The sequence below is a fragment of the Helicoverpa zea genome, chromosome 30 (genome assembly GCF_022581195.2).
Source record: "Helicoverpa zea isolate HzStark_Cry1AcR chromosome 30, ilHelZeax1.1, whole genome shotgun sequence".
Taxonomy (NCBI): domain Eukaryota; kingdom Metazoa; phylum Arthropoda; class Insecta; order Lepidoptera; family Noctuidae; genus Helicoverpa; species Helicoverpa zea.
This window is the reverse complement of record NC_061481.1, coordinates 4887838-4907113: the sequence shown is the minus strand read 5'-3', so window position 1 is coordinate 4907113 and position 19276 is coordinate 4887838. Positions and strand designations below refer to the sequence as shown.

General features: G+C 37.1%; 1 protein-coding gene across 1 annotated transcript in view; it reads left to right on the top strand.

Moving 5' to 3' along the window:
* The first annotated feature begins 1062 nt into the window (after window positions 1-1062).
* LOC124644673 (cytotoxic granule associated RNA binding protein TIA1) overlaps window positions 1063-19276 on the top strand; it is a 55986-nt gene continuing 37772 nt past the window's right edge. The window contains exon 1 of the mRNA XM_047184176.1: window positions 1063-1554. Within this exon, the coding sequence (XP_047040132.1) occupies window positions 1353-1554 (202 nt within the window). The 5' untranslated portion in view covers window positions 1063-1352. The remainder of the gene's footprint in view (window positions 1555-19276) is intronic.

The following is a 19276-nucleotide window of genomic DNA, read 5'->3' as shown; positions in this document are numbered from 1 at the left end:
TAACCCTTGAAAAGGGGTTGTATTTTTTTTAATGTGTGTGTCTGTATGGCAAACGGACGAACCGTATTTTTTATGAAATATTTCACTCTTTATGAATCCTTTTGTCCATACTAAGTTGATAAGAGGTAACTGTATATATATTTGTAACAAAAATGTATATAGACCTATAAATAAGAATAAAAAAAATAGACATTTGGCGTCCATTCGATTTGGTTCAGCAGTTTTGCCATGAAATAATTTTAATGTTATTTGAGTTAATTTCATAACTGTCACATCACACTACGTAAATGTGTGTTCATTTTCACGTACTACTACTACACACACACAGATTACACCTACTACACAGATTTCGATGAAACTTAGCACCAATACAGCTTATGCATCAGAGTAACATATATAGGCTATATACTTTCTATCTTGCGGGAAGTAGTTCCTTTAATACACCAGAGAAAACTGCAACCGAAAGCAAGTTCATAACATGAGTGAGTACGCGTATATTTCACGACGAATAACATCAAATTAATACGATGCTATGACACGGTAAACTATTAAAGAATTGGGTCGAACCAAATATAGACGAGACTTAAAAATAGGTCAGAGTATTGAAATTATATCTCTCGCGTTATATAATAAGCGATTGTAAAAATGAGAGTTTATATGTTTGACATGTGTTTTTGTATTTTGTTTTTGGCACTTTTCAAACGTCAAAAAAAATCTCCCTATTTTTGATTTGTTGAAACTCTAAATCTGCATTAACATATTTATTTTATTTTTGTTTTCGGAAAAAAGCCACAGTCTAAACTTTTTTACAATATTAAACATGACTTGTGTAAAAATAAATACTGATTATACGTTTGAGTATAATTAAACTGAGTCAGAAAAAAACTTTGTCAATATTTTGTTTTTTTTTTTTAATTATACTTTTTGATAATCTCTCGAAAGATCACGCGCTCTATATAAAACTATTACTTTTATTTTCAAGCAAGAATAATTAACGTGAAGCAAGAAAAAAAATCTAATGTGAAATCTAACCTTATTTCGCAATTTCAGATCTACTAATATAACCTAGAATAAATGTAAAACATAAAATAAAATAAAAATTATGTCAGTGACTAACTATGTGATCTAGCTATCTATTAAAAAAAAGTAGTCTTATATACTAACCTAAACATACTAATAATATATTTCAAAAATATATTATTACTATTAAATTACAAAAAAAAAACATTTTAATAAAAAAAAATAGAAAAAACAGTGCAAGTGACAAAAATCGAACGGCAGAATTCGGTGGTTGCAGAAAATGGATTTTTAAACCGACGGGTCAAGAGTTCTGTTGCACGACAGGATCAAAAATGTTAACGATGTCTACTCTTATGATGCCAGCGGCTACTATGACGACTATGACTAACGCCGGTCCCATACCTGTGGCTGCTGCTACGAAGTTAGAACCGAAGTTGTTGCAACTCCCACACCCAGCGCTGGTGCCGCAAATGGCCCAACAGCCACAGCCACAGCCTCATCACCACCAGCATCCCCATAGTAATAACAAAGTTGGTAAGTACCGTAGAGTAGTGCCGTTTGCAATAGTGCAAGTTCGGGTCAGTCGCAACAAAAAATACGTCATCGAATTTCGATGACAACATAAGAAATAAAATGCAATGTATATAAAATACTGAGTGTAAAATGAAATTAATATAATAATTTTACCAAAAAAAAAAAATTTGGCTGTTGTCCTGTCGACTTGCAAAACTGACCCGTTTCTAGCAGCATTTGTATGTACGAAGTTGGTTTTTACTAGATTGTGCCTTGAAAATGTACTAAGAATCGTTTAGGTAAACGATGTACATAAGTGCATAAATATTTGTGTTCCTATACATAATATATACGTAATTATCATCTTTCAGTTGTCTAGTAGCTCTCCTTACTTTGAAACCTTAGATGACGTTGTGTGAGTGAATATTATAATAATAATATATTTAATGCTTCGACTATGATTATGCAAATTAAATGTAGGATCTTAGGAGATGTATTGTCGATCAACTGCAGGTTGCAAACAGTTATATGCTAGCTGAAGACCGAGGGATACAGTGCATGTAAGGTTAGGCCTGTGTACCCGAGTAACTGGGTTGAGGAGGTCAGACAGGCAGTCGCTCCTTGTGGCACACTGGTACTCAGCTGCATCCGGTTAGACTGGAAGCCGACCACAACATAGTTGGGAAAAGGCTCGGCATATGATGTGCTAATTTTAGCACCTTTGAATATCAACAAGCGAGTCCGCGATATATGCAAAATAATAAATATGGCATTGATTATAGTATATTCTTTTTCAAAACACAAGCTAGTAAAATATTTGTGTAAGTAGATAATTGTGTGAAAAAATACTGTCTGAATAAAATGTGTCTGTGTGTGTGGGTTTAGATACCCATAGCCAGAAAAATTTTTTGTCTCATTTTACTTGGCTTGAAGCGTGAACCATTTTTATTAAAGCTCTGAAGAACCAAACAACCCACTTCTGTCTATCTGACAAATATTATGCTGAAAACCACATCAACATCGATTCAGCTAAACGTGCGAAAATCACGTACAAACATACACACAGAACTAACTGAGAACTTCGTTATTTTTGAAGTCGGCTAAAAATAGGAAATCGTTTGAAAACAATTACGGTTACACTTCAGGTCAAAAAAATCGAGGCACTTTGTTTGACAAAAAAAAAATAGTTTGTTTTTGTTTGTATTTAGTGGACTGTCAATGTTGTCGTATTTAACTACCTTTTTCCTAGTGTTTTTTTTACAGGAACATAACTAAACAATAACTTTTGTAAAATTATATAGAAAAAAATATTTTTTTTCGTCCTGAATGGATCTCCAAAACAAAAAAAAACACATGTCATTACATAAAATGTTTTCATCATCATTTCAATATAAATAGTGTATAATACGCATTTTTTTTTTTAATCAGTATTTCAATAGAATTTAAACAACATAATCAAGGAAACGTAACAATTTTTTATAAAAAAACCTCAAAAAAATCGACAAAAGAGGTCTGTATGTTCTTCACGAATTACTAAAGAGATTTATGACCAGCAATATACATTTACTTAAATATACCTTTTTCAATACATTTAATATATTCTTCACCCTATTTAATTTTGAGAATTTGAATGACACAATCAGGTGTCTCGCTCTCTTGTCAAGGAAATGACAAAGACAAAAGATTTCTCAAAGCATTATTATCGAATATCGGCAAAATATGAATGAAATCATGTTTTAAGGTGAAGGGTGTTCAATATACATCGTTGGCATTCATTGCTGTCATTGAACATCCTTGGCAGTCGTTACGGGTAGTCAGAAGCCAGTAAGTCTGACACCAGTTTAACCAAGGGGTATTCGGTTGCCCGGGCAACTGGGTTGAGGAAGAGGTTAGATAGGGCAGTCGCTCCTTGTAAAGCACTGGTACTCAGCTACATCCGGTGAGACTGGAAGCCGACCCCAACATAGTTGGGAAAAAGGCTCGGAGGATGATGGTCTTCAACATGTTTTTGCTGTTCCCCGTAGTTCCCCTGTTTTAAGGGAATAACTTCCTGCACCGGGTTAAAAAGGCCAGTTCTTTCTCGGTCTCTAAGTTGTCAATATACTAAAAAATTTAATCTGTTTAGACGGACAGAGTACCTTTCGCATTTTGTTTTATTGCTAGGGGTTATCGTACATTGAATATAACCTCCTCCGTTTTTGGGAAGTCGATTCAAAAGGTCTTAAGTTTATGAGGTAGTATCTATGAAACCACTGGACCGATTTTGAAAAGTATTTCCTAATAAAAAAGCATGTAATTTGAGAGAATCTTTATCCGGGTTTGGGTGGTAGGTAGGTGCAATATGCAAACAGATAATTTATTAAGAAAACACTATCTTGATTCTAATATATGTATGCATAGTTGGCCAATACATGACATGACTTTAGTTTACATAGTATAGTAGAACGAAAGAGTAATATTATACAAGATAGACCCTGGGGTCAATATATTCAAGAGGTCTCAAAGTGCAAAGGTCACCATCCCTTACAAACCGTGGCAAAGGCGAGTCGGTGTCGCCTGTTAAGAGTTCTGTACTACTATTTTCAAATACTTTCGTCAAATACTTAGGTGTAAAAGTTATTGGTAGATAATAGGTTTTGACCTTAAACTTTAAAATTAACGCTCAATCCTTCTCCGTGTGAGAGGAGGCCGCAGCCCAGCAGTGGGACAATAAAAAGGCTGTAACAGTAACTAGTAAGTTTAAAAGTTAAGGCGTAAATGTGATATTATTAATATCTATAATTTACAGTTATATCCCTATTGAAACTATGGTGAACAGCTAGCTAGTAATTAGTTTCATCGTAAGATATAAGAGTAAAATGACAAACGGAGATGTCATAACGCAAAATTTCTTAAGAAAATAGCGTGCCAATATACGGGTCTTCAGCGGACGAGGAACGTTACTGACTCCGCCCTTACACACCTTCTTTAACCCTCGCCGAATTTTATTTAAAACCAAAAACCTTCGACGTAAATATCTAGGCAGAGCCTGACCTATCTGTCTTATGGCATATTCGCTCATCTTTCCTTACTACGTGAATGTAACGCTGACAAATAAACAAACCTTCGACCCCAGTAGAAACGCCGTTTGCACATTTTTATAAAGAACCCCAATGCGTGGAGAACTAAGTAGGTAATATATCGTACTGTCCCCTCATTAAACGTAATATGTGCCTATTATCACGCACATCACTTCACTAGGGTGGAGAGGAAAAAGCCTTTTTTTTGTAGCATGAGAAATCATTGGAATCTTCGCAATGTTGGTAAACTTTGACTTTTTATAGCGCAGACTAGATCTATACTTAATACAATCTATAATGGCGTCAATGGCCGATTTCGGCCACGGCGGCTGTTACATTTTTAAGGAGATCAGCCAGCTGCGCAGGACATATTATAGTGCACGAGAATTTGCGCAGACACAGGTGCACTCACTATTCCCTCACTCTCATAACCCGATGGGACGGCAATCCGACACCACCGGAAAGAGATCAGGAGCAGGACCGACATTTACGTCACCGATGCAAGGGTGAATCAATCACCAACTTCCAGACTACGGGCTGCTTTGTGAAAGTTTAAGAAAACCCACAAAGCGATTTCAGGCCGACCCGGGAATCGAACCCGAGACCTCGAGCACAGCAGCCGCGCTTGCGACCACTAGACCAACGAGGCAATCTATAGTAACGTAACAAAGAGACAAACAAGTAAGTCTGACACCAGTCTTACTAAGTAGTATTGGGTTGCCCGGGTAACTGAGTTGCGGAGGTCAGATAGGCAGTCGCTCCTTGTGGCACACTGGTACTCAGCTGCATGCGGTTAGACTGGAAGCCGACCCCAACATAGTTGGGTAAAAGCTCGGGAGATGTTGGAAACCGTCTTTCACTATTTTCATAATATTTTTTAAGTTGCATTTATGTATTCTATCTGGAAGATTTTTTTATCTGATCACCAACATTTTGGGGAGAAAGGCTATTTAGTAAGTAAATGAAGTTTAATGTGAAGAAAGAACATTGTAATCTAATTATGTTTCTATAGTGAGAACTGACTCATCTGCCCAGCCTTTTCCCAACTATATTGGTGTCGGAATCCAGTCTAACCGGATGCAGCTGAGTACCAGTGCTTTACAAGAAACGACTGCCTATCTGACCTCCTTAATCCAGTTACCCGGGCAACCCAATACCCCTTGGTAAGACTGGTTGTCGGACTTACTGGCTCCTGACTACCCGTAACGACTGCCAAAGATGTTCAAATGACAACCGGGACCTACAGTTTATGGTGCCTTCCGAAACACAGACCTCGAAATACTTATATCTATATTTTGATAGCAGTTAAAATAACAAGGCTTGTCCGAACACTTTATTTCGCCATAAAAAGCTGATACAGGCAATTTTTATGATATTTTTATAGCTCAGGTAAAAACGATCAGGCATTTTAGTTTGTCATAAATCAAAGTTAAAGCTTTATATATCTGTATGTATTTATTTGACAACATCATTTTATTTACCTACCTGTTGAGAAAACTATGAAGAATTATTTTTGTTTGGGAGAAATAGGAAGATTTTTAATTATTTTTTAACTATAAGATATCTATTTCCCATGGTAACATCTTCTTACCGGGAGACCTGCTTTCGGCAACTGGGTATAAAGGCAATTAACTAGAAAATACTGTAAATGCGAAATAACCTTACTCCGTCTGTCCGTATGTCGTGTTCGCAGCCAAAACTACTGAACCAATTTAAATTATTACACAAGTAGTATACAGCCTAAAACTGGACAAACGTACATAATAATTGTCAGAACTACACAGATATATTATCAGACTACTATTAGTAGACGCTACTTGTGCACTATGACATGTCCTGTCTGGCTGATTTCCTCAGAAACAACAGCCGTCAAAGCCGACAGTCGGCCTGAACACCATTACTATTAGTCGCTGATGAAATTATAAGCTGGTAAAACCACGAAACAAAGCCAGTCTGTGCCATGTTTTTGTTTTTTAGTCTATAAAAGCTCCAAAATTATAGAACCGAATTTAAAAAATATTTCACTGTTGGGGCGCTACACTCTTCCCGAGTAACATAGGCTATATTTTATCCCGGTACGGGCAGTAGTTCCCACGGGACGCGGGAGAAACCGCGAGAAACAGCTAGTTTGTCATAAAATGCTCGTTATTATGATATCACATACACACTTAATTAGCTTCATACGAGTTTTTATGTCGCTATTAAAATATCGTATGCTAGTAATTATAAGTTTAGTGTAATATTAATCCCTAAAATTATAAACCTTTTCTGTAATAATATTATAAATCTGGAGAGTTTGTTTATTTGAACTGCGCTAATCTCAGGAATTTGCATTTTTTTATTTTCATAGATTGCTAGCTTCTATCTGCATAGCATCCTGAGGGAACTACTTTCCAAACCAGGATAAAAAGAAGCCTATAACCTGTCTTGATATGGGTTATCTAAAACTGAAATCATTTTTCAAATCTGACCAGTAATTCTCGAGATTTTCAAGCAAACAGACTCTCCAACTGTACAACATAAAACAAATAATTATAGACACTTTAAATCGTTAAAACTATAAATGCGAATGTAACTGTCTGGCCTGTTTTCACGCCAAAACTACTCAAGCAATTACAATAAAACTTCTTTCACTTAAAGTCTTAAACTTAATAAAGAATATAACAGACTGCTCACCCGATTACCGCAAGATATGCCATAAAAAACTCTTTCAAAAACCGGCCAAGTGTGAGTCAGAATCGTGCACTAAGGATTCCGTCCCATTATTTAGAAAATGAGCAAAAACATCTCATTTGTTGTATGGGAGCCCCCCGAAATATTTATTTAATTCTAGTTTTCTGTATTTTTGTTGTCATAGCAGCAACAGAAATACATTATGTGTGAAAATTTCAACTCTCTAACTATCACGGTTCATGAGATACAGCCTGGTGACAAACGGACGGACGGACAGAGGAGCGAAAACAATAGGGTCCCGTTTTACCCTGTGGGTACGGTAATTCAGTACTTCTCACCTTCCCGCAGAAAATTGTATCATCAATACATCACCTTTTTCCCCTACAATTCAACTAGCACTACTCATAACTGTGCCCATGTTACAAGGCAGGTTGACTCCATCACCCCTTTACACCCCACCCTGACCCCACCTCACCCCCCCTCGCCCCTCCTAGGGGTGCGGTAGCATCGTAAATTTAACTAATTATAACGGCGACCTATATTGTGTGGCGAGGGCAGTGTGGCGGTTTTTAATTCTTATTATCATATTTTTAATGTTTTTTTTTTTGTGTGTAGTGTGGTGGTCGTTTTTCATGGCCGTGAGTGTAATCTTGGAGTTTGAGATTTTTTTTGGGGTTCTTAACCAATTTTAGAGATTGTCAACAGAGACAGATAATCGCACTCAAACTTATATACATATAGATCAATCTGACAACCTCGTTTTTAGAAGTCGGTTTAAAGAGGTGGTTCTCAGTTCTTAGTTTTATCTTATCGCCCGCTTAGTTTTATCCGCCGTGTGTTGATGAAAAATAGCCTATGTGTTAATCCAGAGTATCACCTATCTACATACCAAATTTCAACCAAATCGGTCAAGCTGTTTTTGCGTGAAAGAATAACAAACATACATCCATACATTCTCACAAACCTTCACATTTATAATATTAGTAGGAAGTAAGATTTGTGTGCGAGTATCTCACGTTTGCCCGAACCGATTCCACAAACAAAAAAATATTTCCTCTTTATTATCCTGACAGATGGGCCAACATTGACACCCAGTGGCTACCACAGGATGGCCATCGCAGGCGGGGTAGGCCCAAGTAGTAGTAGGTAGAAAGAGATGGCGGGACGACCTGGATGCCTACAATCCTGATTGGTGGGAGTTCTCAAAAGATCGAGAGGTGTGGAGGCAAAATGGGGAGGCCTTTGTCCAGCAGTAGGACAGTACGGGCTAAGAAAACAAAAATATATTAATATTATAGCCTCCTAACACAGGCATCATTATGCTTAAAAGGAGGCTCCGATCATAAACTAATGTAAACATTTTGGTACTGAAATAAACATTTTTTATTTTGTATTATATTATATTTAGTAAGATAACTGACACTAAAAAAAAACTTTACTTAAGCATTTTTTGTCAAAACCCAGACATGAACCATTTGGTTAAAATTATGAAAGTGACTTAACTGGGCGTGCCTGCGTGTTAGGACCGAGTTAACTGTAACTGACAGATATAATATAATATATGTTGTTTTGGTTAGTAGGTGATCCTTACTTATATTATAAGTATGAATGTCCATTTTAATTTTTAGGCTTTTATGGGATGATGGCTGAACAGATTTGGGTGAAATTTTGAGTAGATGTACACTAAAATATGTGAAAACATTTTCACACTAGGTAATAAAAATAACGTTGGAAAAAATAAAGATATTTGTTATTCTTTCACATAAATCTCGCTGAACAGTATTGATGAAACTTTACAATAATAATAGAAAGAAAGAAACATTTATTTGCTTAAAACATAGGTGGTACTCGGTTTTACAATGGTTAAAAGTTCTAGCTACATTCTGCCTAACTTGGCATGCAAATATTTATACTTACATAATAATTACATTTTTTTAATATTCTTGTATTTTAATTATACAAATTATAGTTGCTTAAAATCTACTTAATATTAATTAATATAAATATACAATAGCTATTACATAGCCTTTGGTTTTACAAATAATCATATTCATCAATTTTACATTGCATAAATTCATCTAGCGTATAAAAACACTTGTGTATCAGCCAATTCTTTAGCTTCCGTTTGAAATATTTAAGGGGGAGTTCTCTTAGGCTTTTAGGTAATTTATTAAATATTGTAATGCACATGTGGTAAACATTCTTTTTATGTAGGGTTGTTCTGCAAAAAGGAATCAATATTTTGGTAGGATCTCTTGGTCTGTATTTAGTAACATGATCCCCTTTGAATTTGAAAAATTCGTTATATTTTTTTACAAATACTGATACCTCAAGAATATACATGCCAGTCAAAGTCAGTAAGCTTAGTTTCTTAAATAAAGGTTTACAAGATTCAAGTGGGCTCACTCCACAGATAGCTCTCAAGCATTTTTTTTGCGCAATAAAGGCTTGGCTAACATCAGTCGAATTTCCCCATATTATTAGCCCATATCTTAGGATTGATTCCACATAGCCTCTATATGCTATTTCTGCAGTTTTTTGATCAGGTATGGTATGGAGCTTTCTAAGGGCGTAGACAAATTTTCTTAATTTGACGCTAACCTCATTTATATGTTGTTTCCAGTTACAAAGACTATCCAAAATCATACCTAAAAATTTTATACTTTCAGCTTCTTCTATCTTGTCATTTTCTATATTTATCTTAATAGCTTTGTTATCAAGCTGTTTACTTTTACTTGTGCCAAATTTTATGAATTTTCTTTTTGAAAGATTTACTTTTAATTTGTTTGCGTTTAACCACCTAAACACTGATTAATACTAAATACTATTGTGATTAATACTAAATATAAATTAAATACAATATAATCAACAGTACCTAATATCCATCCACAGAACCATATAAAAAAATAAAATAACCTCAGTATGTAGTAAAATACCTCTAATCAACAGTACTTACTAAATAATCATAATATAAGAAATACCTTTGCATATTTAAATAAATAAATAAGCTTAACACAAAACAGATTTGTCAGTCATTCGTTGAAACAAAATACGGCCGACACGCGCCGGTCAAAAATCAATACTGATAGCGAACCGCGACGGGATATGTGTATGTTTGTGGATTTTAATGAGAGAAGCCTATGTTTGGGATGTGTAGTTAGTTAAATAATTGTAAGGTTTAAACATTCACATAGATGTTTCGTTGGTACTTGCCTGACCTGAAGTTATAAAGTATGTGCTTTAAAAGTATATCTTAGACACCAATGACTGTGTTTCGGATGACACGTTAAACTGTCCCGGCTGTCATTGAACATCCTTGACAGTCGTTACGGGTAGTAAATCTGACGCCAGTCTAAACAAGGGGTCGCCCGGGCAGCTGGGTTGAGAAGCCAGTAAGTCTGACACCAGCCTAACCAAGGGGTATTGGGTTGCCCGTGTAAATGGGTTGAGGGGATCAGATAGACAGTTGCTCCTTGTAAGGCACTGATACTCAGCCGAATCTGGTTAGACTGGAAGCCGACCCCAACATAGTTGGGAAAAGGCTCGGAGGATGATGATGATGGTTTATGTCATCAGTGAACTTGAACCGTAGCGATTATCACAGATATAAGATGTCTTTATAACTTTCTGAACTAAAAAGCTGTTTTCCCACGTTTTTTGTTTGTTTGTTTGTACCGTTTATTGTTGTGTTATTCTTTCACTTTTGAAAAGCCAGACTCTTCCCAAATAACATAGGCTATATTATAACCCAGACAATGAATAGTTGAGCACCCACTGGACGCGGGCGAAACCGTATGAAAACGGCTAGTCTATAAAAAAATCGCGATCGCCCATAAATTGAAACGTTATACAAAAACAAAAGAAATTTTTAATGAAAGCTGCGATAAGCTGCTTTAAAATCCATATGTATTCACATATGTACGCCACAATAGCCGGTTCGTATTAATATCGGTCCATACCACGGAGTAAGCGAACATGAGCAGAGATACCAAAATGCACCGGGGCTGCGGGTTCGCGCGGTTCGCGCGAGTTGATGTCCTCCTAGCCCATTATCGGGTACGGTGGCTGTCCTCATGTAAGGAAATCAGCCAACTGTGCAGGACATATTATAGTGCACAAGCATTTGCTTGGACACAGGTGCACTCCCTATTCCTTCACTCTCATAACCCGATGTGACAGCAATCCGACACGACCGGAGAGAGATTAGGCGCAGGACCGACATTTACGTGCTCTCCGATGCACGGGTGAATCAATCACCAACTTCCAGGCTTCGGGCTGCTTTATGAAAGTCTTCTAAAACCCACAAAGCAATTTCAGCCCGACTCGATAATCGAACTCGAGACCTCGTGCTCAGTAGCCGCACTTGCGACAGCTAGACCAATGAGGCAGTTACCGCGGCGCTGGTACATAAAAGGCTTAAGAAGGAACATGGTGGGTTTTAGTCAGTAAGAGTCTGACACTCTCTCACGCTGCTAACCCACAGCGGGATGGGTCATTTGAATTTTTTCTCAAAAAAAAGAGATGCCTTAATGCAGGTAGGTCAGGCGCCTTCTTCTAGGTCAAATTCGTACGTAGGCATAATCAAAACGATCAGTTACGAGTGAACTAACGAGGTGTTTAACTTCTTTGAGACATCGGTCAACGATTTTTGGTATTACAAAAAATGGTCGGGTCCAAAGAAGGCGTATAAGAGCGGAGCTAGTAACGTTCCTCGTCCCCCTCGCCCCGCACGTTTTCGGTACTTTCTCAGGAGATTTTGCGTTATGACATCTCCGCTAGTCATTTTGTTCTCCATTATTCACAATAGCCGGTATTAATATTGCTCTTTAAATATTTAAACTTTATGCATAAGTAATAGTCGTTTAATTTACTAGCCAGTGCGTTTTGACTGTTTAAAAAAGTCACCGTTTTTTAAAACGCAAGTATTAGGTTGACCAGTAAGTCTGACACCAGTCTAACCAAGGGGTATTGGGTTGCCCGGGTAACTGGGTTGAGGTGGTCAGATAGGCAGTCGCTTCTTGTAAAGCATTGGTACTCAGCTGAATCCGGTTAGACTGGAAGCCGACCCCAACATAGTTGGGAAAGGGCTCGGAGGATGATGAGTTTTAGGTTGACCTGTATGTAACTATGTAATGGAATCTAAGGTAACTAATTTAACCATCTTCCAAGGATCGTAGCGTCATGAACATTGTCAGCTGTATGTAGTTCTGATGACAATACAATAATATGGTACTGTCGAACTGATCTGGAAATTGCGGTGGTCTATTGGGTAAAGAACCAACCTCTCAAGTATGAGTGTGTTCGATTCCAGGTCAGGCAAGTACCAATGCAAGTTTTCTAAGTTTGTATATACTTTTAAAAATAGAAGGTCACGGCTGGCATTGAACATCCTTGACAGTCGTTACGGGTAATCAGAAGCCAGTAAGTCTGACGCCAGTCTATCCAAGGGGTATTGGGTTGCCTAAATCTGACAAATACTATGCTGAAAACCGCATGAAAATCGGTTCAGGCAAACGACATAATCGCGCACAAACATAGAGGTACATACAAACAGGTAAATAAGAGCTACTTTTTTTTGAAGTTGGTTAGAAAACCCCCCAAAAATGATTGCAAAATCATCAGGAAAAGTCGCTCCAATAATTTTTAAGTGAGGGTAGTCTAAAATTATAATATTATCCTTACTTTACCACGTCCAAAGGGTATTATGTACCTGTGCCGAAAATTAAATCCACCGTGCTTTTGCTGGTTGCTATCCGGTAAACTTGCATTCAAATTTACACCTTCACTGCATAGGTTTAAAGCTCAAATTCCTTCAGCGAAACCCACCCCTTGAAAATTTTGTACTGCACTGTTCATAGGAATTTAGTCTTTAAAGCTTAGGAGATAAGGTTGGTATTTCTATGTAGGTGTGGTTTTGTTCAGAGATATACAGTGTGAATTTTTTATGTCGTAACTTCGGGGGATCTTAACCAACTCAGAAATTGGAAGTCATGTAATTTTCCTCGGCTATAGTTTATTTAAAGCGTTTTAATGCTTTAGTTTGGGCGTTTATTACAGAACGTAGTTTCCTTGTGTTAATTTTGTAAGTTTAAGTTATGCTTTATTTTGATAGTTATGTTCAAAAGTTTTGTCAATAAATATAAATAAATAAATAATAAATAATGCCGGGACACCTTTTCACACACGGTCGGTTAGCCCCATGGTAAGTTATTAATTAACTTGTGTTATGGGTGCTAACACAACTGATAAACTACATGTAGCTACATATACATATACATATTTATAAATACATATTGTAACACCCAGACCACGGCCAACAAGCATGCTCATCACACAAATGTCGACCGAACCGGGAATCGAACCCGGGACCTCAGGTTCGGCTGTCCGGCATGGTGACCATTGCGCCATCGAGGTCGTCAAAATCCCACCCAAAACAAAAATGTGAAAGACTGCCAAGTTCGATAATATGGGAATGCTTCGCCTATAAAAGAAGTGAGATCTGAATAAGTACCAAGTTCCATACACATACCTCAGTTAAAAATAGTTACTTTTTAATGATGTTACTTGGCAAGTTTTCATACACCTTGTTATAAACCTACTAAACGCAATGAATCAAGTATTTAATTTTCTATTAAAACTTGCCAAGTAATCATCATTAAAAAGTAACTATTTTTAACTGAGGTATGTGTATGGAACTTGGTACTTATTCAGATCTCACTTCTTTTATAGGCGAAGCATTCCCATATTATCGAACTTGGCAGTCTTTCACATTTTTGTTTTGGGTGGGATTTCATTTATTTTTGTAAGGTTGTTTATTTTATTTTTTTCTTATGATGAAGTTAGTTAAAGAAATGTCTCATTTATACTATCTTTTAGATTTTTTAATATGCATTATGTTTCTTACAAAGAAATGAACTAGATTAACTATGACTAGATTTACCAACTGACTGACATGACATGTTATCATATATTATGTTCGTGGATCAAAGTTTACACATTCGTTATTTTCGAAAGTGATTCACACTTGGCCGTTTTCAGATTTTTACTTTACTTTGACTAAATACAAACCTTTGTACCATTCGAAGATATATTATATAAATATAGATAAATTTAGTTCGTTTTAGTTCCTTAGGGGTATAAATTTACACCGGGTATAAAACACCTTCATTATTTTGAAACCGACTCACACTTGGCCATTTTCAGATTTTTCCCTTTACCTTGATATAAAGACCTACCTCCATGCCAAATTTCAAGTCAATACGACCATTGGAAGTGGTCTAGGTTTTTGATGAGTGAGTCAGTCAGTGAGTGTATAGTAAAAATAGCGATTTTCTGACGTCAATATCTCAAGACCTACAATAGGTATATTAATGAAATTTTGTATTTTAGATAAGTGAGGGGGTCTCAACAGATACTAGAAATTTGACATGCGTAAATAAAATAGATTTTGAGTTACAGGGGGGTCGAATTTGGCCCGAAATGGTTCGTGTAATATAACCCACGGCCGGTGTGTCGCCTTTTTCGCTCGAACTTGGCGGACACACTGCCGTGTGTCTAGATAAGGTTTAAGTTAAACAGAATGAAGTATGTAGTAGATAAGAACAATACAATTTCTTTCTTTCTTATCAACTAATATATCATCATCCTCCGAGCCTTTTTCCCAACTATGTTGGGGTCGGCTTCCAGTCTAACCGGATGTAGCTGAGTACCAGTGCTTTACAAGGAGCGACTGCCCTATCTGACCTCCTCAACCCAGTTACCCGGGCAACACAATACCCCTTGGTTAGACTGGTGTCAGACTTACTGGCTTCTGACTACCCGTAACGACTAATATATCCTATCAACTAATATAATAAAGAGAAAACATTTTTTTTTGTTTGCTTGTTTGTGCCCTGAATACTCCGAGACTACTGAACCGAATTGAAAATTTCTTCCACTGTTGGAAAGCTACACTCTTTCCGAGTAACATAGGCTATATTTTATCCCACGGAAACCGCGAGATAATGGCTTGTAAGAAAAAAACAAAACCAAGTAAAGACATATCAATAAGTAGGTATGTATTACGTAATAAAACCCAGCATCCAAAAACGAGCTGAATTTTAAATAATTTCGCATCAATAGAGAACCATTTCAGAGCACCCTGTATAATATGTAAATTATAACATCAACCGGCGCTCGGTTCGTTAAGCCATCCTTTTACCACCACCCTGTATAAGTGACGGGAGCGAGCGGAATCACCCTGTGTATGATAAAAACCTTTTTCGCGTAACTTTTAATAGTTTTTCGGAAAGCACAATTAACTATTAATTGTGGGTCCCGGCTATTTGTAAGTTTGTATGTACTTTCTAAGTATATCTTAGACACCAATAACTGTTTTTCGGATGGCACGTTAAACTGTAGGTCCCGGCTGTCATTGAACATCCTTGGTAGTCGTTACGGGAAGTCAGAAGCCAGAAAGTCTGACACCAAGTAAGATTATCGGGTTGCCTGGCTAACTGGGTCAGATAGGAAGTCGCTTCATGTGGCACACTGGAACTCAGCTGCGTCCGGTTAGTCTAGAAGCCGACCCCAACATAGTTGGGAAAAGGCTAGACACATGAAGCCGAAAAAAATGCCTTTCCATAATACAAACGTAGCCACGAGCCCCTTTGAAATCTAAACTCGTTACTAGCTACTCCATATAATAGAGATGCCCGGGATTTAAGCTGCAATCCCGGAGTGAGCGCCCCTCTAGCGATTTAAGGGGATTCCATATATCGATTGTGCGGGATTCAATTTGCAGAGTACGGGAGTGGGACGTAAATAAATAATATCTATATGTATGTAAAAGTATGTTTATATATAGATTGCTATTGTTTAGTGAACCAGTGTGCTATATGGAGCGACTGCCTATGTGACCTCCTCAACCCAGTTACCCGGGCAACCCGATAATCTTACTAGTTGTCAGACTTTCTGTCTTCTGATTACCCGTAACGACTGCCAAAGATATTCAAATTGACAGCCGAGACCCATAATACAACGTGCTTTCTGAAAATCGGTGTGACAAGTAATCACACTTATACGGGAAATTCACTCAAATAACAATAGTAGTTTTGGCATGAAAGGGTGACATACAGACTGAGTAACTTTCGTATTTATAATATTAATAAGAACTAGCTGTTTTCCCGCGATTTCATCCGCGTCACGTGGTAACTACTGCCCGTACCGGGATAAAATATAACCTATGTTACTCGGGAAGAGTGTAGCTTTTAACAGTGAAAGAATATTTCAAATTGGTTCAGTAATTTCTGAGCCTTTAATAAATAAATAAAGAAAAAACTTTTCCTTTTTGTTATATTGATGATGATGATTTCCTCCTAGCTGAATATCGGCCACGGCGGCTGTTCTCATGTAAAGAGATCAGCCAGCTGCGCAGGTCATATTATAGTGCACGCACATTTGCTTGGACACAGGTGCACTCACTATTCCTTTACTCTCATAGCGCGATGGGACGACAATCCGACACCACTGGAGAGAGATCGACATTTAAGTGCTCTCCGATTGTATTAGTATAGATATGGGTAGATAATTACAGCGCCCCAAAGATATTGGGAACTATATTTTTTGTCACCAAAATTTATATTTGTCATCAAGTTGTATCACCTAATAAATAGATCTATCGCCACGAAATATTTTCGTTCTCAGATAAACAAAGAGTGTTCCCAGGTATGAATTAGCAAATTATTGTTAATATAATGTGTAAAATATGAGATGGATTACCAATAAAATTGTAGTGCATTACATGAATATAAACTTCGTTCTTATAATAATAGTTTTATTACTTAAATAATAGCTTGGTGCTCAAAATGGTAGATCTGTCACCAAATAAATCGATTAATCGATCCCTGACTGCGACTCCTTTTTATTTGTTATTTTGTCACCAATACAGTAGTTACATTTTATTTCGTTCAGTTATTAAAATAATGTATTCGTTACCAATTTAATACATCAGTTTATAATTTTAATAAAAATATGTTCAAAGGGAAGAGGAAGGGAAGGGAGACAAATTGGCGCGCTTTCGGGCCTCAACGAATGGGTTGTAGGTTGGTTGTAGGTACGATCATACGATGCGGGGCGCGGGCAGTGAGATTTTTAACAATAAATATTGATTATTTTGACTTTGATTAATTGTTTTATTTACTATTCAGCTAGAAATTTAATTTAAATATATTTATACTACCTGTGGAAACTAAAGCCCTTGGGGGGAGGCACATGGCCAGTTAAGTAGTAGACTCTTTTGGTTGAAATGATGATGACGACCACCCTACATTTTTAGACCTTCATGAAATTTTCTAGTGATATAATATATGATTTATTGGTGATCTCTTTAAATTAGTTTGCTTAAATACTATTAGGACAAACCTATTATAATACATACAAAATCATTTATTTGGTACTTGACCCCATATCTCCATGATTTTCGGTAATTTATTGTGGAAATGATTTTATATTGTTTGGTGACTACATTTGGTGACAAATCTACTATTTTGAGGGCAAACCCTATTATTTAAGAAACACAAAATGAATTAAATTGGTGACAGCTTAAATCATACCCAAAGATATTTAACCCGAGCTATTATTTGATCAAAAATAATATAATTTCTGTATATAATTGAATATTAAATTAGATACGTTAATTTGCTTAAAGCTAATTATACTAGTAATTATTAATAGTAATATAATGAGATCCTGAGTAATTGGAAATGTGTGGAAATCTTGGATAATTATAGTTAAATATTTGGTTAATATCCTTGTAATATGTTTAAATTTAGTATATGAGCCGAGTTAACCTTTGCCTGAGGTTTTTAATTAATAAATTAATAGTTAAGACTTTCTTTTTCCCAACTACATAATTATGTTGGGGTCGGCTTCCAGTCTAACCGGATGAAGCTGAGTACCAGAGCTTTACAAGGAGGGACTGCCCTATCTGACCACCTCAACCCAGTTACCCGGGCAACCCAATACCCCTTAGTTAGACTGGTGTCAGACTTACTGACTCCTGACTACCCGTAACGACTGCCAAGGTCGTTCAATGACAGCGGAGACCTACAGTTTAACGTGCCATCCGAAACACAGTCATTGGTGTCTAAAATATACATAGAAAGTACATACAAACTTAGAAAAGTTGCATTGGTACTTGCCCGACCTGGAATCGAACCCGTGCCCTCATACTCGAGAGGTTAGTAGTTCACAATAGTATCACAATAGTCTTTCAAAAACTTTTATTGCCTTGATTTTTCTGAGCCCACATCCATTCCTTCGCGAGCCCTTAGTATCGAACAACGACACAGAAACTAACACCCTAATTAGCCAACAAACACACAAAAACACACACAAACTAACACAAGCATTTTCAAAAAAACAAAACACAATCACCTTCTATTTTCAAAGAAAAAAAGCCGCGTCGTTTTCGCGCCTGCGCCTTAAATAGCTTCATATAAGAGAGTGACATGGAGAACAAAATGACTAGCGGAGATGTCATAACGGCCCGCCAGGGCTGCGGGATTGTTCGAAAAAGTTACCGCGGCGCTGGTACATAAAGGGCTTAAGAAGGAACATGTTGGGTTTTAGTCAGTAAGAGTCTGACACTCCCTCACGCTGCACCCTCAGCGGGAGAGGTCATTTGATGATTTCCCATAAAAAAAAGATGTCACAGTGGAAAATCTCCTAAGAAAGAAACGCGTTTCAGAAGGCACGATGAAATCTGGTCAACTCCCGGTTGTCATTTGAACATCTTTCGCCGTCGTTACGGGTAGTTAGAAGCCAGAAAGACTGGCAACCTTTTCGAATAAATATTGGGTTTCCCGGGTAACTGGGTTGTGGAGATAGGCACTCGCTCTTTGTAAAACACTAGTTCTCAGCTGCATTCGGTTAACACTGGAAGCCGACCCCAACACAGTTAGGAAAAGGCTATACAGATGAAAGTAGCGTCGCCAAATTGCGGGTGTTCGGCGGATGAGGAACGTTACTGT